The sequence below is a fragment of the Manis javanica genome, chromosome 3 (genome assembly GCF_040802235.1).
Source record: "Manis javanica isolate MJ-LG chromosome 3, MJ_LKY, whole genome shotgun sequence".
Lineage (NCBI taxonomy): Eukaryota > Metazoa > Chordata > Mammalia > Pholidota > Manidae > Manis > Manis javanica.
This window is the reverse complement of record NC_133158.1, coordinates 26189965-26205781: the sequence shown is the minus strand read 5'-3', so window position 1 is coordinate 26205781 and position 15817 is coordinate 26189965. Positions and strand designations below refer to the sequence as shown.

Genomic DNA, 15817 nt, shown 5'->3' with positions numbered 1-15817 from the left:
GAGGGAACTTCCAGCCAATGGGAGCGCGGCACGGGAGCGCCTGCCGGACGCCGGACAAAAGTGGCCTCCCGCCCGCGGGGCTTTGGGTAGGTAGAGCGTGTCTCCGGCAGGATGGGACCTGAGAAAGTCACTCCAGCTCTAGGTGAGAGGTGGTGACCGTTAAAGGACGCAAGAGAAGGGAACGGGATGTTTCTGTGTGAAAGGAGCTACTTTTGCACAGCACGGGCAGGGTTTTATAAGTTATGGTGGGGATGAGATACTACCTTTAGCTCGAGGCCTCACAAAACGGTATCCTGAATTCTGCTCTTTTTAGTGTGACACCCTAATCTGTAAAATGCGTACGGTGATTGTGATACACATTCCAGATCCTGTACTAGGTCTAGAGAACTCAGTGGGTGATCCTGAGAATCTGGGTACAGCGGTGCTCTCTGGAGATTTAGCATCTGTCAAGGGAAATAATGATAAGGTTATAGTGACTTTGTCTCGGAAATAGGATCTTTAAAAAGTGGGGGTGGAGAATGGAGCTGTCAAGGCTGACACTAAAAAGGGGGCTTATTTTTACTTGTTTAACCATATTCTCTCCTGCCCGTCTCTTAGCATCTCTCCTGGGCACCGCAGGAGCGACTTGGTCTTTAAGTATGGGATGGATTCCTGGTCACATCACTAGCCCTCCGTATCTACTTCCTATAATTAAGAAGTTTGCAAACAGCAGCTCTGAAAGGATGGGTTTATGTAGTGATTCAACAGTTTAGAGCTTTTCTTTTTGCTGAATTTGGAAATGCCTACTAAGGCTTGCCCTCCGTAAACTTAGACCATGTGCCTATTACACTGAGGTACCTGAAAAACTTGGAAAGCAAGACTTGCTGGATGGCCTGAATCAGAGATAGGATCAGAGAATGACCACTGGAGTGATTAAGAGGATGATGAAGTTGTCATGCAGCACTTTCATCACATTTCAGGATCAGGAGACTTTTTACAAAAGCCGTGTAAGGGACCCTGAGAAGGAACCCAAAGAAACACTGGATTATGGCACACGGTGGCTGGCCCATAATAAGGCCCTTTTTGTTAGCTGAGCCTTATTCCTCCACCAAATCCTGAGAGAGGCCTACCCACGCATTACGAGTATAAAGAGAATTTGAGCTAGGCATCTTTTGCCTACACCGATTTTTCTCTCCTCTGTGAAAGGCACCTGGGGACCCTGCAGCAAGTTCAACCTCAGTACTTGGTCCTGAACATGCATCTTTGTCTTCCCAGAATATGCAACCTGAATGTGAATATTAAGGTTTGTGCTGTATGTTTCCTTCTTCCTAAGCTATTTTATTACAAAATTTTAACTTAAAAGTTTTTAAATCTCATCTCACGCCATTGATGAGAGCTCCTATCCTCACAGTAGAAACAAGCTCTAATAAAAACAAATCTTTTTTCATAAGTAGAGAAAACCATCCCATTTCTGAAAGATGTTTTTCATGGTAAAACTGACAACAGCTGTCAGTCATATATGTCTTCTGGTTTTCAAAACTTTTCATGTGTTCCTTTTAAGCTTCACAGAAAACCTTTTTTTTAAGGTTTAAGGTCTATTCCACAAGACATAAGGGAGAAACCAGTTAGGGGCTCAGCTTCTCTGAGCTAGTTGGCTCTAGAAAGAAAAAGCTATTGCCTAGGTCTTCCACACTTTAGTTCTGGGAAATATACTAAACTAGCTGGCCCTCAAAGGGTTCTTTAAAGAAGGGTTCTTCTACTCTTCCCAAGCCAGACCTCAGGCAACAATGTTAACATTAGACCCTGCAAGCCACAGTCTAACATTTAATGGCCAGGTTCAGAAAGTGTTTTTCTCAAATTAAATTGAACCAAAAGAAAATGGAGTATCTTGTGCTAGCCCTGTAGATTAAATTAGGACTACTCTCAAGGTAAATGTGGATGGTAAGAATGAGACAACCACCATATCTAATCAGAAAATCCCAGCCTTAAAACTCTTCAAGAAACTTTATTTTGTGACAGGTATTTCTGTACCTGACCTCACAGGAGCATTAGAGACTGATAAAAAAAGGACACTGAAATGCACTATGGTAAAAATGGCCTTACTCTGGGTGGGCGCCAAAGAGATGGCAGTAAGAACCCAGACTTACAAGTCCATTTGCCAGCTGTTCGAGTTGTAGCTCTAGCCTCCGAGTGACGCTGGGAAGTTAATGTAACTTTTCTGGACCTGCTTTCTTGTCTATACAATGAGGATGATAAGAACAGTACTTATATATGGCAGTTTTAAGAATTTAATGTATACAGTATACCTACAGTAGTGCTACATATAGTAACCCCTATCATTACTACTCATCAACTATGTGAACTTTTAAAGACCAGCATCTAATAAAAGTACGTGGTACATATAAACCAGGTACTTTTTAACCTGGTTGGATAAATTTAACCGTTGGATAAATTAAACTAAGCCTATTTTCAAAGCACTATTTTAGGAGAAAAATTTGTCTAAGGAAACTAGTATAAAATACGACAAGGTCTAAAACTCTCAACAGTTCAAGAACTGCTTAAAAAGCTTTAACTCCTCAAGTCTAATTCCAGTTCTATTTAACTCAACCTGTTCAGCTTCTACACATCTTGGGCCTAAATCCCTATGATTTGGGGTTATATCCCATAACGTGATCCAAATCCAATCTCCCTCTTCCTTTGATAATTGAAGGTGGTGACCTGGCCAACCAATGTATTTCTGTGCCTTGAAAGATACCCTCCATGGTAAATAAGGTGGACATACTAGTTTTCAGAATCAGTCTTGTCAGTCTGAGTGAATCAATGCATTAAGTTCCTAAACCTGTAAAAGCAAAAGAAAGTTCTGGCCCTTTAATGACCTCAAAGGGTAGTCTCAGAGCTTCCTATGTTAAACATCAGAGTTAAAACGGTCTATTAAAAAGAGGGATTTTTCTACTCTAAGAAGTTATAAATTATTATCAAAAGCAATAATGTAAAAAAATCAAATGGTATAATGATGACTTTAAAAACTGATCATTGCTTCTTTCTGAAGTAATACATACTTGCTTTATAAAGAAGTGGAGGAAAAATTTAAGAAAAAAAAAGTAGTGGGGAGGGAGTCACCTATAATCCCATTATTCATTTGGTGAAGATCCAACTCCAGAACTAAGGTTAATAGTTTCCTCAGCTCAGTAAGAAAAGTAAAATTTCACATTTGGTTTTAAAATTAAAAGTTATATAATTACCATACCCACCTGATGGGCAGCAATCCAAGTTTATCAACACACTCTGTTGGCAAGACACATGGGTCAGAGACTGGTAGAATTAAAGACTGGCACATCCCTGTGAAGGGCAATTTAGCAATTTCTAGTATAAATACAAAAGCATTTACCCTTTGACCCAGATGTGCATCTGGGAGTGGCTGCATGTCTACATGATGATTCACTGCAGTATTGTTTATAAAAGAAAGAGATTATAAACCTAAATATCTATCAACAGGGGACCAGTTAAAGTGGAAACCCTACACAGTGAAAGCCACATATACAATGAAACAGGAACCAAGCTGCTGCGAAAAATGAGGAACTCTACATATTGACATGGAAAAATCACAAGGAAAATCAGTATGCTACCTTCTATGTAAGGGATTTAAAAAAAAAAGAGGGTATATAGTTCTATTTGCTTTTTGTATTTTGCATAAAGAAAACACTGAAAAGATCCGTAAGAACCTGTTAACAGGTAAGGCCAGGATGGTGGTGGAGAGGTGGTTACTCAGTTATGGGTGGGATTAAGCGTTCAAGTCTTTTTATGTATTTTCAATTTTTGAATCATGTGACTCACCTACTAAAAATCAACTTATTCAAAAAATGATAGGAACTTAGGGAAAACATGGTGAGCTTCCTTTCCCACCTCTTCTAACTACTAAACCATTAAATCAAATACAGCAGCTATCCATCAAAAACTGGTATTCATCATCCATGTGCCATGCCCCAGCTCTCACATTCTTAATGTTTCCAAAGAAAGCAGGAATTACATAAAGTCTTAACCCTTCTTTGAAGGGGCAGAGCTAGTGCTTTCATAAATTAGGTAGTAATACTACTAATGATCAATAATAGCAATTACCTTCCTTATAGAATGATACAAATAGTAAAAGGAGTTACCTTATATGTGTAACAATAGATAGAATGTGGACTCTCTTAAAATGTGGAAACAAGATAGCACATTGTGTGAAACAGACTTTACAAAACTGAGGAGAGGCCAAAGCTGTAGATTACATAGAAGCTGCATGGAGGAGATACTGTAATTAGCAATCCGTTAATGTTCTACTTCCCATGTTCAAAAGGGAACACATTGGTTTTGCTGGGTTTCCCCCTCATTACTTTGAAAGGAAGTATTTTTTAATTGCTCCTGGTTTCTTCAGGCTCCAGATGAATTATAGTAGGACCCCGCAACACAGCAGTTATAAAGTGTTAAACATAAGCTCTGAATCATGTGCCCCAAACAGGTAGAAGGTATGTATTTTTCCATACTGTATAGCAGAGCATACATTTTTCTGGAGTCTGGGAAAAATACTTTAAAATTTTTATATGGCTTTCAAAATATAAGCTTGTATTTAAAGGATTTCCTTCAAATAAACATGATTGTATCATTCTGTAAAATGTATATGATCTCCAGCCAATTATGTTACAATTGAAGGGATAAAATATTTCTGATTTGGGATTATCTTCAAGGAGAAGGAACATGCAACATTAACATATTCACTAGGACAAGTGGGCATTTTCATCTCCCTTTGATTTTTGTTTCACCTCTAGGCTGCTAGAGTCATAGCCTGTTGGTGAGAGAAATTATATTTGAAATCTTCTACTCTTCATTTTACAGATGGGAAAGCTAGAGCCAGAGGGGGTTCAGCAACTCACCCATCCCACAATGAGTTAACAGCAAAGAAAAGAACCCACTCTCAAAATGCCAATCCAGCACTCTTGATAGACCAAGCTACATTCACATTTTAAGCTGACAATCCTTTCCCTCCCATATCCTTTCCTCCTATAAATGTGAGACTGCAAGGCCCAGCAAACTGAAGCTGAAGTATCTTTCTCTCTTCTTGGTTCCTGCTAGTAAAAAGGAAATCTGCATTACCTAAGTCACCCTCTGCCTTAGGATTTTAAAATCACCTTACTGAAGAGGGGGCTTGCTAAGGAAATGGAACACTGTCTGACTACTTGCTGCTATTGCTTAGATTAAGAATTTCTCCTTGCAATCCATCTAGCAGGGCAACTATCTACTTCAGTTTCCTTAAAAGCAAGAGGCAACAATTACAAAAGTAACCCATTTTTATTAATAACTGAATGTTAAACAGCAGTTGTGTAGAGGCTATTCACTAATCAACAGGAAACACCTGCAGTGGGCTCACCCACTGGCAGAACTGCAAACTTAAGGGAAGTCGGCAAGGCTAGTTTGTTTTACTGTCTTCCTTTTGAAGTACCTTCACTTGCATACATGCTCTTGAGGGCACAACCTTTCAAGTTTATAACAAAATGAAAATATTTTCAAATACTAAACATGGTGGTTTCCCTGCAATGGCACATTTGTAGAATAAAGCATTTGGCTAATTGGGGGTGTTACAGTAATGGTGCCAAGATACAGTAAATTAAAATTTCCACTCCAGTTCCCAATCCAACAGACTCTGAAAGGTTGGAATTAGCAAATCAACAGTTTCAGTGTTACTGGATCCTACATGGATATAATGCACAAGGCAATTAGTTCCCCACTCAAAAACAATGAACACTAAAGTTAGCCATGGTCCAATACATCCAATTTACCTGACAGGATCAAAGGGACTAATTTTAGGAAGTCTCCACCCTGCCCCATGTCCACCCATACATCCACACACATGCTCCTTCTTCAAAAATTGTTTTGGTAGGAGGGTGGTAAGAAGAGAACCAAGTGGACTGCTTGACTAAATGGCTTCAACGATTCAACAAAATAACTTAAACCTAACATCCTAGGGAATTCTGTCCTAGAAAAGCTAAGTCTCACATCCAACAGGCCATCAAAGTTGGGCTATATAAAATGACAGTGTTGATACAGAGGAAAAACAAGTTGAATTCCTCTGAGTAAAAATATGTAAAATCATCTCTCCAATGTTCACTTTTATACTACAAAAGATACCATGCTAGCAAAACAGGCCAAGTGGCTTTATTTTTAAAAAGTGCCTTTGTGGGAACACCACCATGGTGGATATTTAAAATCTTTTCATTCAGGAACTGAAGTCATTAAGTAGGCATATCTTGATTTGTTTATTAGCAGAATTGTTATGATTCTGGATTATAAAATGCTTAGCTAGCTCTTGCCACTTTTAGAAATTCTAAATTTGGCATATCGTGACCATTTATAAATAGTAGCATCTTCTCCACCCACCACCCCCAAAAATCGCAGTACCAATTCTGTGGATGTTTTTAAAGTTGATTCCTATTTTAAACTAGCCCACAGACCCAGATCTTTGAAAGCTGAGATGATTTCTTTCTAGCACATGGTCTACGGACCCTGCTCATAGTAAATTTCTATCCCCTTTCAAAAAGACAGCACCTTCTATCATGATGCACACTGTTAAGTTAAAATTGTCAATACAACCCTCAAAATGCAAGTTTATTGAATAAAGCTGAAAGAGGAGTAAACAGACAAAAAAAAAACTGCATCCACCTAAATTAAAAAATTCACGTATTTACAAAGTTCAGTAACTGTGAAGTTTTCACATGCAGAAGTTAATGCACAGGAAAATGTTGGTAGTCGTGTTTGGTTGTCCTGAAATGCTGAAAGCAATGAACAGACACGCAAACACATTAAGGTTTAGCTATAGGTCATATTAGCGAAACTATGCGGTCCCCACATAGTCACACATTCTAGTTCCAATTCCTCCTTTTAGGCACAAACTCCACATTCTCTGTAATGGTTCACAGTGACCACTACGGGTGTTGGACTACAGTACCAGGTTTAAATATCCCTTCATTTACAGAACCATCCATCCCCCTCAGGGAAGTATGCAACATGCTTCAAAGAATAACAACAATTTTAAAAGCTGAGACTGTACTCATAAAAACGTGAATGGAGAAAAACAAGTAGTGTCTGTGCAACACAGTGCAGTATTTTGTACAGAATATTGTTAAGGCCATGGCAGTCTATAAATTAAAATTGGTATTCATTAGAACTTACTGTTGATTGCACTTGGAGTGCTCAACACATTTGGAAATGCACTGTCTACAGGAGTGCTGCTTAACAAAAGAAATGATCACACACAGTGTGAGGCACACATAAGCAGGTATATACCAGAGAGTTTCATCTACTACTGTGGGTATGCACACAACAGCTCACAAGTGAACCAGTATCAGCGTGTCCCTTTATGTCTATGGAGATCATTAACCTACAGAACATGTTCACTTTAACTTTTTATACATCTCGGTATCACAGAAGCCAACAACGAACAGCATCAGTTCCACGGTTCTCTGTGTGATTATTAAACAACCTGCAGACATTGCGCATGATTACATCGGATAGAGCAGGCAGGTCTAGAGTTGTCACAATAATCGAGATGTCAGCTGGCATCAGGCAAAAGAGTGCCAAACTTACATCAGTAAGAGAAAAAATAAGAATTTTTATTTGTTTATAAGTATCTATTGTGCTGAAAGTCACCTTTATGACTGGATATAAAAAGTCAAGAGTTAGAGTGTCATGCAGCAGCACGGACTTAATGACTGGAGATAGAAAAAACAGGGGTTTGAACAAAATCTGACATTCTGAACACATTTTATTATATTGGCTGGAATGCTCTAAATTCATGAAAGCTTTTGAGAAAATCTTCAATTCCCAATCCCTTAAAAAAGTGTTGAACCTGAAAAAAAAAGAAGAAAAAATATAGAAGAAATGACCTGGACAGATAGAAAACAGCATGCCTTAGTTCCTCCCATACCCCCAACTGCCATCTGGTGATGAAGAATTATCAGAAAGCAGAATGTTTTTTAAATACATCACATTTGACCTCACCAGTGTAAAGAACCAATAACAACACTGATCTGGTGCCTCTGCTCACTCTTTGTGACCATTTTTTTAATTCCTAAGGTGTAATTATACATTTCACATGCATTTGTGAGATACATAAACATTATGTTTATATCCCACATGAGTCAGGCTAAAGGTTTTCTAAATACTGTGTGTGGCACTAGAAACTTCATGCTGTATCAAGTCAGTATCATATTAAGCTAATGGACTCTATAATGAAATATCATAGATAGACATTTACTGAAAACCAATACAAAAATCTGGCCCAGAAAGACCGGAACAGAAATACACTATTTTCTTGATTTAAGATGGTTAAAGTGTTTTGTTTTGTTTTTTTAAAAAAAAAAGCTCCACACACTAAGACAAGTATGTATAAGAAGCCTTTTTGTGTGCTGGCTTTATCATGACAACTCTAGCTGATTCTTTATGAAGGATTAGGGATACACATCTTCAGCAGTGCACATGAGAAAAAAACTCTGAAATTCAAAGGCAATTTCTTGGGTTTAGGAAGGACCGTATTCTGGGAAGTACTTCAGAGGATTGGACAATAAATCTAGGATTATAGCCAGGAAGGACTGGAAGACTTCAGGAGATGCTTCAGCTTCTTCTAGATTTTGAATGTTGAATAAGCCACTGAAGTGTGATATCTAAAGACAGAGAGGGGGAAAAAGTGAAGGCATTAGATACCCAAGTTCAAAAACTAGACAGAGATAATATTCAAAATGAGGCTATTTCAAAGCACATGCTGGGCCCTACTGTTCTCCATTACCTGAGCTTAGAGGGGATCATCTGAGGAATTATGAGACTGAAGAATCTCTATGTGTACAGAACAGTGTGTTCCATCTTTTATTCATTCAAAAGTTTACTGATTGCCTATAAACTGTATGTGAAGTGCCAAGAATGCAAACAAATGGGAGAATCCCTCGCTGCCCTCAAACAGCTTTTAGAAAACAGTCAGAAAACATACAAGTAGTCATTTGGGGTTAGGAACTGCCCCACAGAATTCCAGGCAAAAGAAAGAGCAAAAGCAAAAGAATAAACTGCAGCATGAAACAGTGGAGCTCAGAGGGATTTTACTTAGTAAGTGTGGCTGAAGCACGTGGGTGGGAAAAGGGGTCGCCACTCATTGCTGAGGTTAGAGCAGGGGTTTCTCAACTTCACCCTTTTGATATCTGGGGCAGGATAATTCTTTGCTGGGAAGAAGGGATGTTTGTGTATTCAGCAGAATATTTTGTGGCATCCATGACCTTTACCACTAGATGCTATTATTACTGCCCACTCCCTACTCCATTCTCAGTTGTGACAACTGGTAATGTCTCCAGATGTTGCCATATGTCCCCTTGGGGGGCAAAACTATCCTCAGTTGAGAACCACAGGGTTGGAAGGAGCCAGATAACCTTGTATATGCCATTTTAAGATGCTAAGAAGTTTGTATTTTATTCTCAAGTCAGTAAGAAGTTACTGGAGAATTTTAAGCAGAGAAATTATAATAGTTTATTTTAGTAAGTTCAACAGTGGCAATGGCGAAGGACAACTGGAGGGCTGCCAATATGGAAACTGACTGTCATAACAGGATAGGAATGGGATGAAGGCCTGAAGCAAACAAGTGCTGCAGGGATGCAGTCGGGTCAAATGAGGATGCTTACTACAGAGAGCTGACAGGACTGATTACAGTTAGTGAGAAAGACTTTCTGGCCTCAATGAGAGCTGAAGTTAGCCTGGAAAGGCACTTCGACTGACAAAGTAACCAAATCAAAACACTGAGTTACTGTCCTTGAGTTCTTTAAAATGTGTTATACACATAAAGGGTATGTAACTATCTATTAGAAGCAGCACTCTGCCAAGCCTGACAGACAAGGGCAAATTCAGTCACCTAGTTTCCCAGCTAACATGCTTTAGAGAATCTATAAGCCACACACATATAAAGAATAGTCTAGCCTAGAGCTGAGCCCTGAACAAACATGACCTGTTCAGAGTTGTGGGAACACTTTAACCCTACCGCTGAGGTGGGTCATATGCTTTTCAAAAGGAGGACAGCAGTGCATAATAAGAGCAAAGCCACATTTATTTGAACTGAATGGGGAAAAGATAAATCTGAAAGTGAAATGACTAGGTTTAAGTATTTAAGATGTTCACTAAAAAGAAGTAACAGAAAAAAAAACTTGTGGACACTGGAAAGAAGTCATATCATAAAGACAGATGGATCCTTAAAACCTGATACAAAGGCAGGAAAGAAGATACTCAGATAAGGAAGAGTCATCTTTCATGGCAAACAGGGCCACAAGTATGAGCCATCATTGCGAAGATCATCTTCCCCGAAGTAATCTGTTCTGTGTGGTTTGAGGACACATTACGTATACAACTAAGGTACTTCATGTACCACATTAGGACCCTGGAAGTGTAACTTACAACCCATGTGCACTGAAATACTTTTTGGAACAATTTAAAAAATTCATAAATTTGGTACTAAATGCATTACAAAAGCTGAAATTAGGGAGGGTGTTCTGACTTGATTACCCAAAAGAGTCTAATCTACTCAGCTATTAAGTTGCATTTCTTGCTCCAAATAAACATGCATTCTGATTTACAAACAACTCATTTTGAATCTAGTTAGAGTGGATCAGTTTTCTTGGGCTTGATAATACTGAGTAAACCGGTCCTATAGTCACAAACCTGGTGACTATGGAGCTCGACAACAGACTATGAAGATCGCTTTCAAACAGCAGAAGTTCTCACCAGCTCTCCGGCATTAATTCCTAAATAAGCTCACAAGATTTTTCCAGGAAAACATTTAGCTACTTTGTCATAGTAGTAAAACAAAGGATTTTCTTCCTCCCTTCAAAAACTTTTTCCCCCTATTTTAGGAAATAGAGATATATATAAGGGAGTAACAGACCTACAGTATACAGTACAATGTACTAAAAATCATGGCTAGTGTAGAACAGGGTTTCATCCTCACCACAACTGGACAATGCTTAACTGTGAGGGCTGTAGGATTTTTAGAACATCCCTGGTCTCCATCCACTAGATGACAGCATCACCCTCCTCACTGTGACAACGAAAAACGTTTCTAGGCTTTGCCAAATCTCTCCTAGGGGGTAAAATCCTTCAGTGAGAACCATTGGTAAATACCCTCTTGGGGACACAATTTAAAATTTCCAAAACATAGAGAGAAAAAAGTTTTTTTAATAAACTCTAAATAACCCCATAGTAGAACAAAAAGGCATCCTATAGTATGGGAGAATATATTCATAAACAAGGGGTTGACATCCAAAATATATAAAGAACTCACACGCCTCAACACCCAGAAAGCAAATAACCCAATTAAAACATGGGCAGAGGATCTGAACAGATACTTCTCCAGAGAAGGAATTCAGATAGCCAACAGGCACATGAAAAAATGCTCCACATCGCTAATTATCAGGGAAATGAAAATTAAAACCACAATGAGATATCACCTCACACCAGTTAGGATGGCCAACATCAAAAAGACAAGAACAACAAATGCGGGCAAGGATGCGGAGAAAGGGGAACCTTCCTACACTGTTGATGGGAATGTAAATTAGTTCAACCATTGTGGAAAGCAATACAGAGGTTCCTCAATAGAAATACCATTTGACCCAGGAATTCCACTCCTAAGAATTTACCCAAAGAAAACAAGATCCCAGATCCAAAAAGATATATGCACCCCTATGTTTATCATAGCACTATTTACAACAGTCAAGATAGGGAAGCAACCTAAGTGTCCATCAGTAGATGAATGGATAAAGAAGATGTGGTACATATACACAATGGAATGTTATTCAGCCATAAGAAGAAAACAAACCCTACCATTTGCAACAACATGGATGGAGCTAGAGAGTAGTATGCTCAGTGAAATAAGCCAGGTGGAGAAAGACAAGTACCAAATGATTTCCCTCATTTGTGGAGTATAACAACAAAGCATAACTGAAGGAACAAAACAGCAGCAGACTCACAGACTCCAAGAAGGAACTAGCAGTTACCAAAGGGGAGGGGTGGGGAAGGGTGGGTGGGAAGGGAGGGATAAGGGGATTGAGGAGCATTATGATTGGCACATATGGTGTAGGTGGGGTCATGGGGAAGATGGTGTGGTGGGGTCATGGGGAAGATGGTGTGACACAGAGAAGACAAGTAGTAACTCTGTGGCATCTTATTACACTGATGGACAGTGACTGTGATGGGGTGTTGGGGAGACTTGATAATATGGGTGAATGTAGTGACCACAATGGTGCTCATGTGAAACCTTTATAAGAGTGTATAAAAAATAAATAACTCTAACCCTAAGTGTTTGAATAATCTATTCTCAAATTAACTGAAAGCTCCCAATGTATCAAGTCACTAATTCTATTCATTTAATTTAAGAGGAGTGTTTGTGTCCATCAGTAAAGTATCAGGCTCAGATTGCTTTGGGTGGTCTTTAAAGGAAACCCCAAATCAACCAGAAGACTATCAATACTTTGACCACATCAGACCATATTTGAAGTAGGGTGGAGAAGGAACTGAGATGTGGAACTTGGAAAGAAAGTTAAGTACCCTGAGAACCAATACATATTGAATGACGACTAAAGAAAAAATAGTAGAATACTTTTTTAATGCAATATTTTGGCAGGATTTATTTATTACCTCTTATTCCAATACACTTTTTTTCTTTTTAATTGGAGATGTGACCATGGAAGAAGTGTCAGAGAGATATAATGTTTTTGGCTTTGAAGATGGAGGGAGGGGCCCTAAGCTAAAAATGCAACAGTCCTTAGAAGCCAAAAAGTACAAGGAAATGCATTCTCCCCTTGTCTCCAGAAGGAGCACAACCTGTAACTTTAGTCCTTGATTACAGTTCAGTGAGATCCATGACAGGCTTCTCACAGCAGAAGTAGAAAACTAATACAGCCGTTTGATGTCCACCATATGTCAAACACTGCAACCCATTTTTTCATTCCTTCTCACAGTAGAGTTTTGAAGCTGTTGCCATTATCCCCATTTTATAGATGATAAAACACTGGAGATCAGGGAAGTTAAGTGCTTTGTCCAAGGCCAACCAGAAGGTATCTTTGGACCAAGTGTTTCAGCCTGAGTTACCTGACTCCAAAGCCCACTTTGTTTCTAGTCCACTGTCAGCATTGATGGATCAGCCTCATTTTTCTATGACCCTCAGAAAATGGTCATAGAAAGTGTGGCCCAGGGAGATTTTTTCACCAGTGACCACCAAACTGGAGGAAGTGAAGGAGCCATGAAAATCCCTAGGCATCTACCCATTTTTTTCAAAGCACATACATTCATTTAACTCTTCTTTCAAACTGGTGAGCGTATCATGCCACACAAGAACTGGGTGACTTAACTTGAGTAGCTTTAGTCATGAAGGTGTCCTTTAGTGTGAGAATGTTTTATTGCACTGTGATAGGTCTTCTCACTTATGTAGCTGTCTACATGTTGAATGGCCTTTCATCCTGTCAAATGCTTTCATTCATCTTTTTTTGTTCTTTTACCTTTTGACTCTCTTCCCCATTCCAATATACTTTTATTAAATAATCCCTTACCATATTTAAGAGACTAAAGTTAAGCCAGACATTCTTTAGGGATACTGTACTGAATCCTTAGTGTCCCCCCAAAATTCACATCTACCCAGAACCTCAGGATTTTTTGGAAATAGAGTCTTTACAGATATAAAATGAGATCACAATGGATTAGGATAGGCCCTAATCCAATGACAAGTATCTCGGTCAGAGAGGACAGACACAAAGAGACACACACAGAGAAGGAGGCCATGTGAAGCTGGAGGCAGAAACTGGAGTGATGTATCTACAAGACAAGGAAAACCAAAGACTGCCTGCAACCAACACAAGCTAGGAAAGTCAAGGAAGGATCCCCAGGAGCCTCAGAGAAAGCACAGCCCTGTTGATACCACGATTTGGGACTAATGGCCTTCTAAACTTAAGAGAATAAATTTCTGCTGTTTTAACCCACCCAGTTTGTTGTACTTTTCTATGGCAATCCTAGGAAATTAATACAGACATTAAGTAGATAATGGGTATTTTTGGCTTATACCTTCAAAAGAGTACTAACATACTGCAGTAATACACGGGTTCAATAATGAAAAATTGTTATACTGCCAATAAACCAAGTTTTGTAAAGTCTTATTTCAGAAACGTCATTTTGTCATAAAGCACAGCTGGATATGAGCTCTGCAAAAATTAATACAATAAATTGGTATCACTTAATGCTTAACTTTATGTCTTTACTGCATTTACTTCTTTAAATAGCAGAGGGTAGAATTCAGGGTATTATAGTTACTGTCAAAAAGAATAAGATCTATTCTTTTTCCTGAAGCAAAAGCAACAGTAGTCTGTAAAGGAAGTAACTTACATAGAAATGGGGATAATACACAGTAGGAAGCATTAAACATCCCTGCCAAATATACACAGTTCTTCCAAAAACAACCAGTCAGTTCTTACCTATATTATCCTTTTCTTTGCAAGAAATTGAATAGCAGCAAATTTCTCTATCCTGAATAGCAGACAGATTCCTACAGGAAGCAGAATTAAGAGAGTAAGTCTGTGCTTAAAACAATTGTCGTATTTTTGTTCTTTACTTGTTTTTTATTGTTACTTTACTGAATAAATTATCTTACTACTACTAAAATTTTAGGAATTTGTTTCTCTGGTAGGCCAAGTTTATCTACCATGGCTATGATCATTACTGAATAAAGTAACAATTCTAAACAAAGCAGTGGGCAAAATAGTATAATTTAGAATCAGATTTTTTTTTAAACACCATTATTCATTCTTAACACATACATTTTTTCAATTAGTTGTTTCTCATCCAAGGCATTTGGAAGATCTCTCTTGTTTCCAAGTACTAGCACCTTTAAAAAGAAAAGATATTGAGATTTTATATAAGAAAATGTCACAGAGCATACCATATTCATATCTGTAGATATTAAAACTGGAATGTTACCCGTAAAAATATGCCATAATATTAAAGCATATTTAGTATTATGATATGGTCTATATCTTTTAATCGTTCAAATTACCATTCTTTTAATTGCTACCACACAAATGTCTTTAATTCAGTAAGTGGCTGCCAGCTTCTACTTGAAATATTCTAAAGCCTATGGTATGCATTCTACTATTTCTTAAGAAATCTTAACCAAAATGTGAATATGCTCTTAACAATCAATGGTGAAAGAATGGCTTTTTTAACCACTAATCATGTGAACACATGAATAAGCTTTCAAAATTCCAGATCCATCCTACAGACTATCATGTACAAATATTCTAACATGATGGATAAATCTGGGGACCAGGATAAAGACAACAGCTATAAACTCTGGGAGTAACTATGGTCATCTGATGGCTTGATGTGCTTTGAAAATAAAGGAAAACAGAGATGGGCTTCCCAGTTACCACTCTTTCCCAGATACATCCTTTCTGCCTTACAGAAAGCAAAAAATGTGAGTACTCTAATGATTTGATAGCATCCATACTCTAGGTTAGTGTTTTCTAAGAACTTCTATCTATGACCCATCCCAACAAAGTACACACCATGTCAACCTCAGCATACCTATCTTTCACTTAACACACCCCAACCCCACCCCTGACCAATTAATTCTACTCATAGGTCCTAGGCTCTTATTTCATACAAAGGACAAAGAAACTAGGACGGAGGTACAGGAAGCCAGGGGTAAGGGGAGCTCTCAAGAGAATGTTAAGGGAGTTAGAGAGCCAAGAGTCAAATCTCAGCAGCTTTGGTCAGACTGCCTTCCCTCCCCCAGCTC

General features: G+C 38.5%; 1 protein-coding gene across 1 annotated transcript in view; it reads right to left on the bottom strand.

Moving 5' to 3' along the window:
* Positions 1-6250: 6250 nt before the first annotated feature.
* The window catches only part of ARL8B (ARF like GTPase 8B), a 60347-nt gene continuing 50780 nt past the window's right edge, over positions 6251-15817 (bottom strand). Inside the window, exons 5-7 of the mRNA XM_037019354.2 lie at positions 14838-14905; positions 14496-14566; positions 6251-8672 (exon numbers count right to left, since the gene is read on the bottom strand). Coding sequence (XP_036875249.1) covers positions 8623-8672; positions 14496-14566; positions 14838-14905 — 189 coding nt within the window. The 3' untranslated portion in view covers positions 6251-8622. The remainder of the gene's footprint in view (positions 8673-14495; positions 14567-14837; positions 14906-15817) is intronic.